The sequence below is a fragment of the Hyperolius riggenbachi genome, chromosome 5 (genome assembly GCF_040937935.1).
Source record: "Hyperolius riggenbachi isolate aHypRig1 chromosome 5, aHypRig1.pri, whole genome shotgun sequence".
NCBI classification, from domain to species: domain Eukaryota; kingdom Metazoa; phylum Chordata; class Amphibia; order Anura; family Hyperoliidae; genus Hyperolius; species Hyperolius riggenbachi.
In genome coordinates this window covers 72,768,131-72,787,794 of record NC_090650.1, presented here as the reverse complement: position 1 = coordinate 72,787,794, position 19,664 = coordinate 72,768,131, and the positions used below count along the sequence as shown (strand labels likewise).

Here is a 19,664-nt window from a genome sequence, read left to right as displayed (position 1 = left end):
GGGATACAAGGAGTTATTTACCCATTCTGCCGTCCGCCCTGCGTTCCAAAGAGCTTACACGCGTCCTATTGGTCACGTTGCAAGCCTCACACGGAGAACTTCCTCCTTCAAGCCGGAAGGAGGAAGTGCGCCGGTATGAGGCTTGCAATGCAACCAATAGGACGCGTGCGAGCTCTTTGGAGCGGACGGCGGAATTATGGGTAAATAAACCCTTGTATCTCCGCCGCACACCTGCGCCAATCACACCTCATTTGAATCACGAGTAATCCCTCGTGAGAGCATCCGGTGAGAATCCCTGGTAGCTGGCTCTGTGTAAGGATTGCCAAGAGTCGCAGTAACATTGGTTGTCACTTTCAACAGAAGAATTCATCAGTAACATCACTCTTATTGCTTCTTATTTGCATATTTACTTAGTGTGTTAGTTTAGCATCCATCTCCATTTATTTAATGATTTATAAACAGGAGAATAAAGTTGTATATGTTTTTTGTTGTTTTTTTTTTGTTTAAAATTAAGTGTTTTTAGAAATACACAATTTTTGGAATAGAGCCCTAGTAATTTATTTAATTGTTATTGATTTCTAAAGCGATAACCTAGTCTGTGACATTGTACAGAATAAATAAATCTGGAGTACATAGTATAGACAATGGCAAATACAAAATAAAGACATTGGTACATAAATACAGAATTAGTAATTACAGAGACAAATGTAACATGATGAATAAAATGTACAGCAAATTCCAAGACACAAAGGCTAAGAGCCCTGCCCTTGCGAGCTTACAAGCTAAAGCAATAGTATTTATGCAGTGCTATCCAATCAGCAGCTTCCCCTGTGTAGTACTTATGTTGGGTAGTAAAGTGACCATTTGGGCCTCATTGAGAGAAATGCTTTTCCATTTCAGCCAATCAGATATTTTCTTTTTATCCTGGGTCTCGGAGAACACTGGCTTTTGCCTTTCCCACACATTGTGCTTCCAGCAGTGGTGAGCGGCCCAATAGGATTATTAATGAATGCAGATCTGCCTTGTCTCAGATTGAGCTGGGGCCATGGTATCAGGTGGCTGCGAGTGACATTTCCTGCTGAATGCTTTACATGGCATTTCATGGAAATTACGTGTGAATGAATCTGCTGCTGAAATGCGTGCGTATTCTGATGAAGGGTCCTCAGCAGACACAAGGCTCGAGTATTATACTAGATCCAACACAAAGTTTTCATATTGGACACCTCCTGTGTTAACACACAAAGTAACGCTTAACAAGGATGCCGCTGGAGGTAGTAAAGGAAAGCTGGGTGTTTTGTCGTATCCGATGTATAAGTGCTGGTGAACAGATGCAACACGAGATTCCTCCAGCTGTCAGGTCTTGTCAAGCTAGTACAGAAGGGATGCAGTTTAAAATGCAGCTTACACAATATTGAACATCCTTCATTTGCTAGTGAGTCTCTGATTAATTACAATTACCATACATTATCATACCATCACATTTGATCATATCAGTGAATTCCCCTCTGCTCTCGGCTCATCTTAATACCACCGCGTTCACCATGCTATTTAGAGCAATTCTTAACTGCGCTTTGATTAAGAAATTAAACACTTATGTGACTTTTTGAAATGTAGAGGATTAAAATAACTGTTAGGAGTGTTCTTCATGGTGGGGTCTTTTTAGGTAAAAGTGAGATCGCTTTTGAACTAGGTTCAAATGAGGCCGTTGCTTGATGATTGAAAAAAAAAAAACGTTTGCCTTCTTAAAACAGAAGGTATTTGCAATAATTCTGGTTGGAGTGAGCATATGATATCTCCCATGATGCATCACTGCTGACTATGCAAATCATCTTTTGTTGTCCCTGTAAGGTAAACACACCTCCAGAACCACTGGAACGCAATGGCCTCAATTCACTATGCTTTAGCAAACCCTTTATAAAACGTTTGATAATTTACCTGATGGGTAAAATCTAATTTTGAATACATCAAGGTGTTATAGATTTATTGAACGTTTTATCGATAAAACATTCAACAAACATATAACACCTTAGTGTATTCAAAATTAGATCTTACCCATGAGGTAAATTATCAAACGTTTGATAAAGTTAGTGAAATTGAGGCCACTGTGTCAGCTTGGTGGTTATACAAATCAGCAATAATTCAGCATGCATACAGACTGTTTCAGATTGGTTGATCCTCATCAGTGCATGGCTTGGATTAATGTGGCTCTATGGAGTAGGACTTGAAACACCCAGAGTTAGACTACCCAGCAAGCTCATGGTAAACCAGAACTCATTGAAATGTGTTAGGGGCTACAAAGGACTATAAAGCCCTCTTACTAAAAGATTAAGCAAAACAAAAGTTTGCCTTCTTAAAACAGAAGGTATTCGCAATAATTCAGGTTGGAGTAAGCATATGTCTCCCATGATGTATCGCTGCTGAATATGTAAATTATCCCTTGTCCCTGTAAGCTAGCCACACCTCCAGAAATGCAGTGATGTCAGCTTGTTATTACAGAGCAACAATAATCCAACATAGATACAGACTGTTTCAGATTGGTTGATCCTTCATTATAACAAAGACTTTTCCCTCCTTGGCTATCACCTTGAGGTCAACAACATTAAATCTGAAACAACATTTTTCTGTAGCAAAAAAAAAGTGATATCATTTGCCTCTATGTGGTGGACTAAAAACTGTTGCATGCAGACTGATATACGCTCCTTTTCCACACTGAATCTGAGCAGAGGGATCTAATCCCCGCCCTCCCCCCCATGCATGGAACACAGATGTTGAATATATATTCTATATGGGAAACTCATCTGCCTGCCCTGAACTATCAGCAACTGCACAGAAGTGCGGTGTATTTACTGCAATGGATCCCATGGATCCATTGCAGCGTGACTAGGGTGAACGGCTCCTGTTCTGTCTGTTTAGAGATGAGCGGAGGATGGACAAAAAAATGTCCATTCTCCATTCAAGTGGTAACAGAGCCCAACTACCAGATAGGGAAGCAGTGACCTGCTTACAGGGTTATTGCAGGGCTGTGGAGTTGGAGTCGAGGAGTCGGAGCAATTTTGGGTACCTGGAGTCTGAGTCGGTGTTTTCAATAAACTGAACAGTTGGAGTCAGATGATTTTTGAACCAACTCCATAGCCTTAGTTAAAATTTGACTTCGGAGTCGAGGAGTCAGAGCAATTTTGGTTACCTGGAGTTTGTGGTTTCATAAACTGAGGAGTCGGATGATTTTTGTACCGACTCCACAGCCCTGGGTTATTGTACAATTTAAGAAATTTAGAAAAAAAACACGTCTGGAAGCAGTGGGACCCATATTGGTACTAGCTACAGCACACAATGTCAGTTCAGGTTCAGATATCACTTCTAAAGTCCTGGAAAGATCTAGGATTAACAGAACTTCTACGGCCTCTACCAACATGACATCCCGCATTTTAGGTGGACTGACCCTTTAATAGAAAGTTGAAAAGCAAATACTCAGAAATGATTTGATATCCGTACTTAGAATTGAATAGGCGTACAGGCTTTATTGGTCATTAATCTCCCAGCTCTGTTCTCAATTGTCTGCCTGACCCTGCTTAACCATCATTAGAATTCTAATAGAACACTTGCATATGAAGTGAAATTAATAAATGAAAACATGTTGTAGATGTTGGAAGTAATTTATTGAAAGATTCATTAAGTTACAAAGGCTTTAGCGCATTTAATTAGTCCTCTGGAAGTACGAGTGACCCTTCCTGTAAAGCCCAGCCACATAATAGCGGTTAGATTTCCCTTTTATTCTGTTTTTCTCTTTAAGATTAACTTTGCGCTAAGCAATTTATGCCAAGTTTCATTCCTTTTCAGCGGCAGGCCGCGTTATCTGCAGCCCTTGAATAGATTAGTGCAGATAGCATCATGTAATTAACACGAGATGTGGAAATGTAAAGTATAATTTGTGTAGTGATTGTGTGAGAGAGAATGTTAATTTCTTAACTAGATGGATATTTAAGGGGATAAAAGAAGCTGAAAAACAGGGTCTAATTCTGTAAAAGGATTAAGGCCACCTTATCTTTTGTTCAGGAGGTGGGCTGGATGGCGTATTATGAAGGAAAAGCCACGTTTAATGAGGAATTTGGAGTTCCGTTAAGACTTTGCTCCCTATGATCCTGTTCTTTGATTTAATAAAGCAAACTTTTCTGCAGTGACCAACAGAGGGGAATAAAGTTGCTTTGGTGTTTTGTTTTTTTAAAGGATTTTTTAATTTCATATTTGGCGTTTTTTAAGTGGACCTAAACTTTTGCACAGGACAAAAGGAAAACATAGAGGAAGGCACCCTGTGTGTGCTTTGTCATTTAAAGGTGAAGTCATGATGACAAAAAAAATGTTGTAGTAACTCTAGCCAGCAAATACCGTAAGTGCTACATGAATAGAAATTTGTCATAACAGTCCAGCTTTTTAATTACATTACTCGGCCATCTTTACTCTTAAGGAGAACCCGAGGCGGGTCCTGGGTCGCGGCTTAGCTTCCGATTGGAGGAAGCTAGCAGAGGCGGGGAGTGGCGGGGGGAAGTCTGTAATGGAGGAGGCAATGCGGAGGAGGCTGATTGACAAGCCTCAGGTAAACAGATGGCATAGGACACAGAGGCATGTCATTGTGCACAGAACATGCCTCTGTGTCCTATTAAGATATAACAATTCCGCCACGGGTTGGTACATATTATGATGGTGCCGCTCAGTTCAGTGCGGGGAGAGCCAAATGACAGCTTTCCCCACTGCCGCTAAACTCACAGGCAGCTTTAAATACTATTCCCCCTCTGAGTTGTCGCAACTCGGAGGGAGATGTAATGCGGGGTCTGGCAGCCGCCAGAGCTCCTAATTACCGCTATGCAGGGTGCTCATCATAGCATTGCTGCTATGACGGTGCCCAGTTTGATGAACTGATCTGTGCCACGGGTTCTCTTTAAAGGGAACCTTAACTGAGAGGGATATGGATGTTTCCTTTTGAACAATACGTGGCCTGGCAATCCTGCTGATCTCTTAGGCTGCAGTAGTGGCTGAATCACACACCTGAAACAAGCATGCAGCTAATCCAGTCTGACTTCAGTCAGAGCACCTGACCTGCATGCTTGTTGAGGGGTTGTGGCTAAAAGTATTAAAGCACGTACACACTCCATACTGTAGCAAACAACGGGTCCGTCAGACCCTCCCGCGGAGCGGATCTTTCAGAAACAGTATTATCAGTCTGCCGACAGTGTGTACACGCGTGCTACTGTTGGCAGAAAGTCCGCCCAGCGGGAGGGTCTGACGGACCCGTCGTTTGCTACAGTATGGCGTGTGTACACACCTTTAGAGACACCGGATCAGCAGGAGAGTCAGTCAACTGGTATTATTTTAAAAGGGAAAATCCATATCCTACTCAGGTTCCCTTTAAGCTCAAGCTCTATAAAGTTCTGTTGGAACAGTTTTATACCAGCCCATCTGTTTACTTACATGCCCAGTCAAATGCAGAGCTTGCAGCAGATTGTTTTTCATTTAACTGTCTACTTAAATATAGGATTCTCATCTGTGTAGTGAAATGTAGAGATCAAGGCTGTGAAGTCGAAGAGTCGGATCAATTTTGTGTACCTAGAGTTGGAAGTCTGGTTCGGTGGTTTCATAAAGTCGGAGTCTGGTCGTTTTTGTACCGACTCCAAGCCCTAGTAGAGATGACTTCCTCTTTCCTGCTTAGTCCTTGTACAAGAGTTAGACTGAACTCGGCCATTTTAAGTTCTTTATTTTTCGTTTTTATTTTCGCATTGCGATTTTTTTCTGTGCTTACCCAATGAAGTTCATTTACAGGACATTGTATGTAGGTAACTTCACAGTGGCATGTGCATTTTTGTATTTGGAGTGCCAAAATTTGCAATTCCTATTGACTTACATTGCTTGCAAATCGCAAAAAAAAGCAGGTAAAGAGTGTGTAGGCCGTTTTTTTCATTTTGTTTTCTGCAGAAAATGTTCACAACAGCGCAAGTCAGATACAATGCCATTGACTTGCTTCAAATGTCTGACAAATGAGGAACGGTGCCTTATGTTATTATGCAAGATGGTTGTTTCTTAAACTAGCTGTTGTGTGTATCTTCACAAAGAGGACATTACTTTGGGTCAAAGGCAATCTATATAGTCAATAAGGAGTTGGTAGACATATTTGAATTGTACGTTATGCCACATTGTAATTCTGTTTTAAAGGGGCACTATAAATGATAGCTTTTTAGTTATGAAACTAATATCTGCCATAGGTCTGATTATTGAAAAAATTAATGGCTTGTTTCAAGTAATCAGGAGAGACCCAGAACACACATTTTTGTCAGGACATCAAAAGTCATCTTCCTGATGGAGTTGTGGGGCAGCTCATTCATGGGAGGGGGGGGGGCAGTTTGATTTGCGGCTTGGGCTGTTCCGACCTCAGCTGCCAAGGATGGGGAATAAACAGCCAAAGCTGCAATGTCAACTATTTTCTTCCACAGATAAATGAGCTGCTCTACTGAAGTCCAGTAAGTTGACTTCTGACCTACCGGATGGATCGAGCAAACCATTTATCAGTAGCTTTTCTAGTTGTTTGCCACGCGTGCAAACACCTGATTGTCGTCCAACAGACCAAAATCAGAAGACAATCATGCGGTTTGGGTGTGTTTATGGGCCTTAAAGGGAACCTGAACTGAGTAAAATTATTTGAAATAAACACATGAGGTAACTACAAATGAATATTACATAGTTACCTTGCCATGCGTTTCTCTCATAAGCTCACCATTTTCTTCTGACTACGATCCCTTCCAGTTCTGACATTTTGTCATAAATGAAATATATCAGTTACTGTCAGTTATAAATCAGTTGCTGTCAGTTATAGCTGAAAGGGCAACTGATCTGCCAGGTAATATCCATGTTTCCCTATGCTCAAGTGGGCGATATTACAGTTTAACAGTGTGATGACCAGGAAGCTGTTATGTGGTAATGGCCATTTTCAAAATGGAGGATGGATAATTCCCTTGATCACAGTGGACAAACCGGACGCGGGAGAGGAGAAAGAGATTGAGGAGTAGACTACACGGGAGGTAAGTATGACTTGTATATGTTTGTTTGGACTTTTAATTTGCAGTTCAGGTTTTCTTTAAGAGTGAGATCTTAGATTCTTAGTGACGTCCAGTCATGACCGTGTACATTTGCTGAACTCTCTGTTTTTATAATAGGGCATGCCAGAGTTTCCACACATCCCTGGGCCAGTGCCTGGCAACTTCAGCCAGCCGCCAAGATTTCAAGAACCTTGGAGAAACCCACCACCTCCTCAGCCCGAGCGTGAACCCTTCTTCATTGGGGGTATGTGATTGTCTGCTCTGTCATTTTAATAGTAATTTTTTTTTTTAATCAAAAGGCTTTTATTAGTGAGAAAATAGCAAGTAATAAATAGCAGCATAAGGATCTTGGAGACACTGACCATAAAATCCAAGTCTAATCCACAATAGAAAGGCTCAGCATAAGCAATTGTCATGCATGTATCACTGGAAGGGTGGGCACACACCATCTATTCTTCTGATGGATTGTAACATTTGAAAAATATGACTGATGTATCACACAACTATTAAATGTTTCCCCAGTTAGTTAAAAAAAGAGTACCCAGCAGGAAATCTGATCAGATTTCCCGCACAAATAAAAAAGAAAGTTTTTGAATTTTTTTGTACAACCAATAGTTTTATTGAATTGCTTTAAAATTGGATTTTTTTTTTTTGTATCGTGTGTGGCCACTTAAACTCCCTTCATGACAGAGCTAACGCATGAACTGACCAGGATAAAACAAGACACTATTCCAAAAATAGTGGGGGCCGAAAAACCCAAATGGTCTTAGATGAGGTAAAAAGCTTCTTTTCCAAGCACCCCACACCTTGTCGAACTTAGATGTAAACATATTAGTCCATGGTTGCCTGAAAATGCACAAATTCCAGGCAGAATTTGAAAGTGGGAGCTTTTTCATCCTTCCAAGAAATAGGTAGGCAGTTATTCCTATTGTCGCTTGAAGTTGATGCTGAACACCCACTATAACACCTCAAATGAAATCAGATTGATATTGTACATTTTTTTTTTCTTTTGACAGTCCTTTAATTTCATGAGTTTCTTTAGCTTATATTTTTGGTTCATAGGTTGGCTCATGATAGCAATATGATATAAGCAAATAATATTGGAAGACGAGTCCATTTGTATCAAAATCAGAAACCTGGCAAGCAGTGGCAGAGAGTCCAGCTAGTAATAAAATTACATGACCTACAACATCACAGTTAGTCAACACGTAGTTGCCAGGTTTTCAGAAGCCAAGCCCATGCTATTACATTTACTGTACTAGAATTGTACACCCAAAGATCAGCAGTGATTAAAAAAAAAATGGTCAACACCAGTCTATCAGTATCTTTCAATCTTTCAGCATTTTATGATGGACAGCAGTGTTCTCCCCACAGTTTTTTTACAGTCAGGTGGCATGAAAAAGTACCCGGGTGGCATGAAAAAATAGCCAGGTGGGGCAAGATGACAGAATGCAGGGCTGGCGCTTCTCTGCTTACAGCATAGGAGGAGGTGAGCAGGTGACAGCAAGGTGCTCATCCAAAACTAGCCGCGTGGAGCACCCGGCTAAAAGAGCCTGGGGAGAACACTGGACAGGTATGTATATATGAATCAACTTAGAAGCGTGTTTGCTGCTAACAGACATGGGGGAAACAACGTTTATATTTGAGTCAAAAGTTTGTACCCACTTCTTATGTACTAAAGTGGGTTGGTTTCATTCCTATATAACATTTAAAGCAAACCTTATCACCCTCTCGGGGATAACTTACCTCGGAAGGGGGAAGCTTCTAGATACTAACGAGGCTTACCCCTGTCCTCCTCCATCCCATCAATCCAGCTCTACGACCCCCTGAACAGTGGCAAGGTAAATATTTACCTACCACAATCCAGCGCATGCGTGGTAGCAGCTCTCCGTTCGGGCTCGGTGGAAATAGTCGATCCCAATCTGGTCCGTTCTACTGCGGAGGCGTGAGTCGTCTGCGTAGTAGAGCGGACCTGATCATGCTCAGGTATCTCCACCTGAGCACGAAAAGGAGAGCCGGTACTGCGCCTGCGCTGAATTCCAGTAGGTAAATCTTGCCGTGCCTGCGCAGTACTTGTTGGCACTTGCCGGGGGAAGTTTTGGGTGAGTCAGCGCTGGATTCCCCAGGCTACAGAGGACGGGGAAGCCTCCCGAGGTAAGTATCCCCAGAGGAATATTTTTTTATTGTTACAGATCCCCTTTAAGTATGGTACGTGTCTGCTCAATTTTTTTTTTTGTGATTAATGGGATAAAATAGGAGTCTGTTAAATATATAATCCTGTATATTTCCTATTTGTTTGTTTTTGTACATGTGTAGATTTAGCTTTTGTACCACTGTTGTAGCTCATAGAAAGTCTTTTTTCTGTTATGTCACTGAACCTACTTCTGTTCTGTTGCTTGCAGAGCCACGGTTTCCTAACCATCACATTTTTGATCAGAGAAATCCTCCTCAAGTTCCTCCTCCTCCACTCATGAACACTAACCTTCCTGTCCCTAGTCAGAACCCACCACCGTTCAGTCCACCCGGACAGGCCTTCAACCAGCCGCCACCCAGGTTCAGTCAACCCCAGACTAACTTCAATCCTCCTGGACCTGGTCAGCCAGGAGGCTTTAATCCACCTGGTCCACAAGCAGGCTTTAATCAACCCAGTTTCAACCAACCAGGTCCACAGCCAGGATTCAATCAATCTGCTCCTCAGCCCAACTTTACCCCACCAGGGCCCCAGACTGGCTTTAATCCCCCAAGCAATCAACCAAATTTTAATCAGCCAGGGTTTAACCAGCCTGGCCCACCTCCCGGATTCAACCAATCTGGTCCTCAGCCACCATTTAATCCACCAGGAATGAATCCGCCAAATTTCAACCAGCCAAATGCTGGACCTCAACCAGGATTTAACCAGCCAGGATCTAGTTCACAACCAACTTTCCCTCAGCCAGGCCCTGGACCCCAGCAAGCATTTAATAATCCAGGATTTCCAAGGGAAAGACCTCCTCGTCTAAATATACCAACATCTCCAGGCCCTATTGGAATTCCACCTTTTGGTCAACCATCTGCAAATATAAGGCATTTTCCTCCACCGAGACAACCATTTCCTCCTGCTCCTGGACAACCCTTCATGCCTCATAATCAATCAAATATGCAGGTTTGTTAATATATATGGGATTCAAACATTCAAAAAGCACATTACTGCTTTTTAATCATGAAGCTACAGTTCTGAAGCGGTCTTTTTTTCTCTCCAGTGGTCAGTCCCTAAGGTTTTGTACACACACTGGATTGTTCACAGCAGAGGCAGCCAGTCGGGATTGCGTCTGCTTAGAATCCAGCATGTGTACAGTGGCCCTAATGTGTTAGCAAGATTTGGATTGCCGGATCATCTTGTGCATTTTGCAGTGGCCACTGTACACATGCTAAATTCTCTGCAAAAAGTGGTGTGTGGGGGCTGTCATTCATGTGTATGAAGCTTAAAAGGAACCTGAGATGAGTGATATGGGGGCTGCCTTATTTATTTCCTTTTAAACCAGTTGCCCAGCAGTCTGGTTTATCTTCTGACATCAGTAGTGTCAGAATCACAACTCTGAAACTAGCATGTGGCTAATCCAGTCAGACTTGAGTCAGAGCTCCTGATCTGCATGCTTATTAATGGTCTATGGCTAAGGTGACAGCCAGGCAACTGGCATTGTTTAGAAGGAAATATGGCAACATCCCTATCACTCTCACCTTGGGTTCTCTTAAACCTAATAGCATCAAACATTATCAATAACTGATTTAATGTGAGGTTTCTAAGAGTTAGTGTACCAGAGATTGAAAAGAATAAAATATTTATACATACCTGGGCTTCCTCTGTCCCCGTGCGCACTAATCACTCCCACGCCGCCGTCCTCCGCTGCCTGCAGCTCCGGTATCTGGTCCCGTTATTTTAGCCAGTCGCGGCCAGTTTGTGCAAGAGGAAATGCGCTCTCTACGCATCTCTCCAGCAGAGTTGCGTAGAGAGCGCACTTCACTTGCGCAGACTGGCCAAAGTAACGGGCCCCGGTACCGGTGATAGAGAAGGCTGAGGACGGCAGCGTGGGAGCGATCAGTGTGCATGGGGCTGGAGGAAGGCCCAGGTATGTATAAATCTTTTATTATGTTTAATCTCTGGTTTCCTTTAAACGCTGTTTGAAGTTTGTTTGTGGCTTCCGAGTGCAAGACGTGTACAGTAGTTATAAGTGAGCAGACTTGAGCCCTGCTTGATATGTGCATAAAGAAAACCGATAATTACAGCAAAATTCTTTTGTGTGACTGGTCCTCTATATTAAAGGGATGCTCCGCTGATAAAAAGGCAGCCTAGTCTAGTCAGTTTAGCTTCATGCGTTGCACGGATAAATGGCAAGCCTTATTGTAGTTTGCTGCATGTAATCATGTAAAAAAAAAAAAAAAAAGCTATTCCGCAGGGTTCCTAATATGGATTTTGGATTGAGAATATCCAAGTTTGTTCCGAGTTAGTGGATTAGTCAAGGTGTGAAAAGTAAGTAAAACTAACTATTTGCATATAATGGCTCATACAGCAAGATGGGAATTCTCTGACTGTTCATGTTCCGTGCAGCTTTCAAAGAAGTGCAGTATCTCCTTCAGTAGTTTTTTGAAGATTCATAAATGGCTGTAAAATAAAATGGAAAAATCTTTTTAAAATATTAAATTACAAAAGGTCTTACAGAGTACCAGTATAATTGTAGTCGTTTTCAATGTGTATTTTCATTTTAAAGCCTGTCTTAAAGGGAAGGTTCAGGGAACTCTTGAAAAAAATAAAAATCCCTATCCACTTACCTGGGGCTTCCTCCAGCCCGTGGCAGGCAGGAGGTGCCCTCGCCGCCGCTCCAGAGGCTTCCGGTCGTCTTCGGTGGCCGACCCGACCTGGCCAGGCCGGCTGCCAGGTCGGGCTCTTCTGCGCTCCATGGCCGGGCTCTTCTGCGTCCCACGCCGGCGTGCTGACGTCATCGGACGTCCTCCGGGCTGTACTGCGCAGGCGCAGTAGTTCTGCGCCTGCGCAGTACAGCCCGGAGGACGTCCGATGACGTCAGCGCGCCCGCGTGGGACGCAGAAGAGCCCGGCCATGGAGCGCAGAAGAGCCCGACCTGGCAGCCGGCCTGGCCAGGTCGGGTCGGCCACCGAAGACGACCGGAAGCCTCTGGAGCGGCGGCGAGGGCACCTCCTGCCTGCCACGGGCTGGAGGAAGCCCCAGGTAAGTGGATAGGGATTTTTATTTTTTTCAAGAGTTCCCTGAACCTTCCCTTTAATTACTTATTATTGTGCAGAATTGAATGTGACCATACACATTGCATGGTCATGCTTTATGTGAATGGTCTTTAACTACTTCCGTACCAGCAGTCTCTGCCCCCTTAACCTTCCTGGCGGTAACGTTCGGGGTAAACCGCGCAGGAGGTTTTCTCAGGCCCTGCTGGGCCGATTCGCGTATTTTTTTTTATGCTGGACACAGCTAGCACTTTGCTAGCTGCGTCAGCATACCGATCGCCGCCGCCCCACGCTTGATCGCCGCTATCCGTCACGCTGTGCCCCCCCCTCCAGACCCCCTGCGCTGCCTGGCCAATCAGTGCCAGGCAGCGCTGAGGGGTGGGCCGGGACGCCCAATGACGTCGCTGACGTCTTCCCACCCCGTCGCCATCCCCCGTCGCCGGGGGAAGCCCTCTAGGAAATCCCGTTCTTTGAACAGGATTTCCTGATCGGAGATCGCCGAAGGCGATCGAAGAGGGCGGGGGGATGCCGCTGAGCAGCGGCTATCATGTAGTGAGCCCTGGGCTCGCTACATGATTTAAAAAAAAAAAAAAAAAACTGCTGCACTGCCTCCTGGCGGAATTTTTTATACCGCCAGGAGGGTTAGGACCAGTGACTGCTGGCACGGTAAAATGGTGCTTACCGATGAATCACCGCAATCATCCGCCGGTCACATCGTTCTGTCTCTGCCACAGGTCGCTCTCTCTGCCGTCCCTATGCCGGCAGAGCTGTGCGAACAGGTCAGGAGCTGCTTTCATTGGCTCCTGACACTGTCAATCAGGAGCCAATGAAGGGACAGAACGGCATGACCGGCGGATGATTGCGGCGAATCTTTGGTAAGCACCGTTTTACCGTGCCAGCAGTCTCTGGTCCTTAAAGGGAGGGTTCACGGAGAAAAAAAAAAATACTAATCCACTTACTTGGGGCTTCCTCCAGCCCGTGGCAGGCAGGACGTGCCCTCGACGCCGCTCCGGAGGCTCCCGGTCTTCTCCGGTGGCTCACCCGACCTGGCCAGGCCGGCTACCAGGTCGGGCTCTTGTCCGCTCCAACGTGCATTTCACGTCGCTGACATCATCGGACGTCCTCCAGGGTGTACTGCGCAGGCGCAGTACAGTCCGTAGGACGTTCGATGACGTCAGGGCGACCGCATGAGACGCACGTTGAAGTGCAAGAAGAAGCCCGACCAGGAAGCCAGCCTGGCTAGGTCGGGTGAGCCACCGGAGAAGACCGGGAGCGTCCGGAGCGGCGTTGAAGGCACGTCCTGCCTGCCACGGGCTAGAGGAAGCCCCAGGTAAGTGGATTAGTATTTTTATTTTCCGTGGATCTTCCCTTTAAGGGGGCAGAGACTGCTGGTACGGAAGTAGTTAAAGACCAGGAACGGCGGAACTGCGTGGCAACGAGTGTTGAAATCTACGTCCTGTCAGATCTGTGCAGCCACATTCAGGACATAGATTTCAACTGCATCGGTCCAGAACTGGGTAAAGCTGCTGTGTCTTGTTGTGCTCACCTGTGCACAAGCTATGAAGATGCCAGGGCAGATTTGGTTGTTCTACTAATTGCCAGATTTTCTGTTGTATACCATATTTTTTGGAATATAAGACACACCTTGTTCTCCCACAAACTGGGAGAAGAAGTCACTGCGTTTTATATACCAAATACAGGGAGTCCCCGACTTACGAATGCTCGCCGATATGACCCGCCGTGATGTCTTGGACTCCTTGTATTGTCCCCGTCCTTTTCCAGTCCCCATGTATAGTTATAAGTATTTCTGTTGATGACCAGCAGAAGCCTGCGCTTGGGGAGCAGTGAAAGAGAGGAGAAATCCTCTGCTCTCCGCTGGAGCTGATGGATGAGGTGAGACATGCTGCCGCTGCTCATACCTATACACGGGGGACACAGGAGGACACATTAGGTACAAGGGGGACACAATATTTGGGGAAAAACAATCTACAAGACGCACCTGGACCAGGTTTAGTATATCTTTTTGTTCCCTAGTTTTTGCCCTCAACCAAGGTGTGTCTTATAGTCAGGAGCATCTTACATGTGGAAAAATACGGTAATTGCATTTGATTGCTATGTTGATTTTTTATTTTTTAGCGTCCTATGCCACCTCCTGTGCTGCCCCTCCAACAGCATCACCCTCCAGGTGGACAGCAAAAACCTCCTATGCCTATGCAGCAGACGCCTCGGTTTAGAGCACAGACACCACAGAACCAGTCACACAGAATGCCAGGGCCTAGGCACCCTAATCTAAAACAAAGACAGGTGAGTGGCTCCTCAAGGCTAACTTAGCAAGTTTGTGTTCTTGAAAAAGTCATTGTTAAAGGACAACTGAAGTGAGAGGTATATGAAGGCTGCCATATTTATTTTCTTTTAAAGGGAAGGTTTAGGGAGGCGTTTAAAAAATAAAAAATACTAATTCACTTACCTGGGGCTTCCTCCAGCCTGTGGCAGGCAGAACGCGCCCTCGACGCCGCTCCGGAGGCTCCCGGTCTTCTCCGGTGGCCCACCCCACCTGGCCAGGCCGGCTTCTAGGTCGGGCTCTTGTGCGCTCCAACGTGCGTCTCACGCGGTCGCGCTGACGTCATCGGATGTCCTCCAGGCTGTACTGCGCAGGCGCACTACAGTCCGTAGGACGTCCGATGACGTCAGCGCAACCGCGTGAGACGCACGTTGGAGCGCAAGGAGAAGCCCGACCAGGTAGCCGGCCTGGCCAGGTCGGGTGAGCCACCGGAGAAGACCGGGAGCCTCCCGAGTGGCGTCGAGGGCACGTTCTGCCTGCCACAGGCTGGAGGAAGCCCCAGGTAAGTGGATTAGTATTTTTATTTTTTTAAACACCTCCCTACACCATCCCTTTTAGGCAACACCAGTTGCCTGGCTATCCTTCTGACCCTCTGCCTCTAATACTTTCAGCCATAGACCGTGAACAAGCATGCAGCTGATTGGATGTTTCTGACATTTTTGTCAAATCTGACACGATTAGCTGCATGCTTGTTTCTGGTGTTATTCAGACACTACTGCAGCCAAATCAAAGATCAGCAGGGCTGTCAGGCAACTGGTATTGTTCAGAAATAAATAAATATGGAGGTCCATATTCTTCTCGCTTCAATTTCTTTAATTTCTTTATTTATTGTATTGAAAAAGCGCCAACATTTTACGCAGCACTAATTGCTGTCTAATACACTGTAAAAAAATGACTCTCCCACTCTCCTCCTTCTTTAGAGTTTACCAGGGCAAAATACAACAAAGGCTCACAATCAGCCATTGTTTCCGAGGACCAGCAACCTGCGAGAGCTGCCCATAGCTCAGCCTCCCGCTGTGGACATGAATAAGAGAAAAGCAGCCTCTGCTCCCGCTGCACAAGTCATGCCAGTGGGCACGGCAGCACCACAGGCCCGATCAAAGAACGCTGCAAATACACAAGCAGCCAAGCCTGGAACCACGGTCAGCCCAGTGAAGCCAGAAGTCAAAATTGAGGAACAGGTGAGCAGAGGAAAGGGAATACAAAGGGCTCTATTCACAAAACTTCTCATATTTATCACCTAATTAATAAAAATAACCTTCCAGCACATTTACAAGCAAAGTAATCACCGAAAGTAAGTGGTTCCTGATTAACTTCATTTCAATATTACTTTTCTTACCTTAAAGGATACCCGTGGTGACATGTGACATGAGATAGATGTGTATGTACAGTGCCTAGCACACAAATCGCTATGCTGTGTTCCTTTTATTCTTTTTTTTCTTTCTCTGCCTGAAATAGTTAAACATCAGGTATGTAAGTGGCAATTTATGTCCGGACTGGGTCAAACTACAGTGTGTGACCCTCACTGATGAAAACTATACAACACTTTCCTAGCAGAAAATGTCTACTGCGAGCAGGAGAGAGATAAAAAGGGTCATTAGTTCTTAGATTTTAGCTCTGGCCTACTTCAATGAATGTGTCATTGAGCAAAAAAACAATTAAAGAGTAAATAAAAAAAGTAAAACTGTAGAATATCTTAAAGAGAATCTGTATTGTTAAAATCGCACAAAAGTAAACATACCAGTGCGTTAGGGGACATCTCCTATTACCCTCTGACACAATTTCGCCGCTCCTCGCCGCATTAAAAGTGGTTAAAAACAGTTTTAAAAAGTTTGTTTATAAACAAACAAAATGGCCACCAAAACAGGAAGTAGGTTGATGTACAGTATGTCCACACATAGAAAATACATCCATACACAAGCAGGCTGTATACACCCTTCCTTTTGAATCTCAAGAGATCATTTGTGTGTTTCTTTCCCCCTGTTCTCATGCACTCAAGTTTCAGGCTGCTCTTTTCTTCCTGCAAACAGCTTTGCCCTTGTCTGTAATTCTTCAGTATGTGAAAGCCCAGCCAGCTCAGAGGACGATTTATACAGCTTGTAAAAGATAAGAGAGAATAGAGAAGCTGCCCTAAATAAATAATACACAGGCAGTGTGCATAGAGGGGCCTGGAAGGGGGAGATTCATCACAGAACCACAACACTGAAGAACTTGGCAGCCTTCCAGACACAGGCCGACAAGTCTGACAAGGGAAAGATACATTGATTTATTACAGAGACTGTGATAGCAAAAAGTGCTGCAGTAAGCCAGAACACATTAGAATAGCTTTTGGAACTTGTAGGATGATAAAAAACAGGATGCAATTTTTGTTACGGAGTCTCTTTAAGTACATTTTAGGAGGAGGTAGGTAGATACAATTATTTATTTCATTAGTTTATTTTCACCTAGGGTGTCCTTTAATTTTATTGTATTTTTGCTCTTTGGGGGCTTAAAAATGTAGCATAGATAAGGTGAAAACTGGTGGAAAAGCTTTGTGAATCATGCCCAAAGTGTTGTGTGCCTTTGTATTCTTTGAAAAACATGTGGAGTCAGACAGGGTCTGACGCCACATGTTTTTCCTAGCTATTTGCATTTTTCAGTCCCGTGCTCCCACTTTGTGGTTTTCATTGCCTAAATACCTGTAGTGTTCCAGGAACTACCTTTTTCCTTTGTATTCTTTGTCATGATTTATTTTCCTATAATCTGCGGGTACAGGGTATCTTTTTCCTCCTCTAGCCCCAAATAGTGAAATGATTTGTAAGATGTGGACATGTTATTGTTTGGTTCAGGTAACAGCTGAGAACTGTGGAGGTACCGGAACACCCTCGGGGCATTTATACAACAGATACATTGCAAACAGCAATGCCTAGCCAACCTGAGCACTAGAGCTAGTCAATGAGATTGTAATTATTCCGGTTTACGTACAGATGTAGCTTGGACCGTGCCAATCAAAATTTGCAGGAAGTTCTGCAGCAATTTCTAGCTGCTTACAACTTGCATGAAATTCCCTAACATCTCATTGTTCATCTCTGCTGTTGAGATGGGGTCAGGGAGCTGTGTACAGAAAAGAAGGATTCGGAGGGCTGTGCACAGAGGAAATGGGGTTTGCTGTGCACAGAAGAGATAGGCGAAGTATGCTGTGCACAGAGGAAATGGCATTTGCTGTGCACATAGGGCGTGGGTTTGGTTTACTGCGCTCAGAGTGGATGAGCAAGCTATCCTTGTGCACAGAGGGGGTGAGCAAGGGTTGCTGTGCACAGAGGAGATAGGCGGAGTATGCTGTGCACAGAGGAAATGGTGGCGATTGCTGTGCACATAGGGCATGGGTTTGGTTTACTGCGCAAAGAGGGGATGAGCAAGGTATTCTGTGCACAGAGGGGGAGAGCAAGATACTCTGTGCACAGAGGGGGGATGAGCGAGGGTTGCTGTGCACAGAGGGGGGATGAGCGAGGGTTGCTGTGCACAGAGGGGGGATGAGCGAGGGTTGCTGTGCACAGAGGGGGGATGAGCAAGGGTTGCTGTGCACAGAGGGGGGATGAGCAAGGGTTGCTGTGCACAGAGGGGGGATGAGCAAGGTATTCTGTGCACAGACAGAGGGGGGCATGAGCAAGGGTTGCTGTGCACAGAGGGGGGATGAGCAAGAGTTGCTGTGCACAGAGGGGGGAATGAGCAAGGGTTGCTGTGCACAGAGGGGGGAATGAGCAAGGGTTGCTGTGCACAGAGGGGGGAATGAGCAAGGGTTGCTGTGCACAGAGGGGGGATGAGCAAGGGTTGCTGTGCACAGAGGGGGGATGAGCAAGGGTTGCTGTGCACAGAGGGGGGATGAGCAAGGGTTGCTGTGCACAGAGGGGGGGGAGGATGAGCAAGGGTTGCTGTGCACAGAGGGGGGGGGGGATGAGCAAGGGTTGCTGTGCACAGAGGGGGATGAGCAAGGGTTGCTGTGCACAGAGGGGGGATGAGCAAGGGTTGCTGTGCACAGAGGGGGGATGAGCAAGGGTTGCTGTGCACAGAGGGGGGGATGAGCAAGGGTTGCTGTGCACAGAGGGGGGGGATGAGCAAGGGTTGCTGTGCACAGAGGGGGGGATGAGCAAGGGTTGCTGTGCACAGAGGGGGGGATGAGCAAGGGTTGCTGTGCACAGAGGGGGGGATGAGCAAGGGTTGCTGTGCACAGAGGGGGGGGATGAGCAAGGGTTGCTGTGCACAGAGGGGGGGATGAGCAAGGGTTGCTGTGCAGAGGGGGGGATGAGCAAGGGTTGCTGTGCACAGAGAGGGGAATGAGCAAGGGTTGCTGTGCACAGAGGGGGGGATGAGCAAGGGTTGCTGTGCACAGAGGGGGACGAGCAAGATACTCTGTGCACAGAGGGGGACGAGCAAGATACTCTGTGCACAGAGGGGGACGAGCAAGATACTCTGTGCACAGAGGGGGACGAGCAAGATACTCTGTGCACAGAGGGGGACGAGCAAGATACTCTGTGCACAGAGGGGGACGAGCAAGATACTCTGTGCACAGAGGGGGACGAGCAAGATACTCTGTGCACAGAGGGGGACGAGCAAGATACTCTGTGCACAGAGGGGGACGAGCAAAGGGTTGCTGTGCACAGAGGGGGACGAGCAAAGGGTTGCTGTGCACAGAGGGGGACGAGCAAAGGGTTGCTGTGCACAGAGGGGGACGAGCAAAGGGTTGCTGTGCACAGAGGGGGACGAGCAAAGGGTTGCTGTGCACAGAGGGGGACAAGCAAAGGGTTGCTGTGCACAGAGGGGGACGAGCAAAGGGTTGAGTTGGTGGAGTTTGTTGTGTACAGGGGATGTAAGCATAGGGAAATAAAGTACTGTGTATTAGTCAACGTAGTTAAAGCTAGCAAAAAATGTTCAAACTAAACACATGCACAGTATACAGTATATGTGATAATAGTGCTGGAAATGTATGAACCTTAGATCTGTTGACAGGAAGTTTATGCAGATTATTTTCT

The 19,664-nt window shown here is 45.6% G+C and overlaps 1 protein-coding gene across 2 annotated transcripts in view; it reads left to right on the top strand.

Moving 5' to 3' along the window:
• The window catches only part of RBM33 (RNA binding motif protein 33), a 139,131-nt gene that overhangs the window by 59,876 nt on the left and 59,591 nt on the right, over positions 1-19,664 (top strand). For both annotated transcript variants that reach the window (XM_068235874.1, XM_068235876.1), the window contains exons 11-14: positions 7,200-7,326; positions 9,485-10,224; positions 14,451-14,618; positions 15,576-15,836. In XM_068235874.1, the coding sequence (XP_068091975.1) occupies positions 7,200-7,326; positions 9,485-10,224; positions 14,451-14,618; positions 15,576-15,836 (1,296 nt within the window). The remainder of the gene's footprint in view (positions 1-7,199; positions 7,327-9,484; positions 10,225-14,450; positions 14,619-15,575; positions 15,837-19,664) is intronic.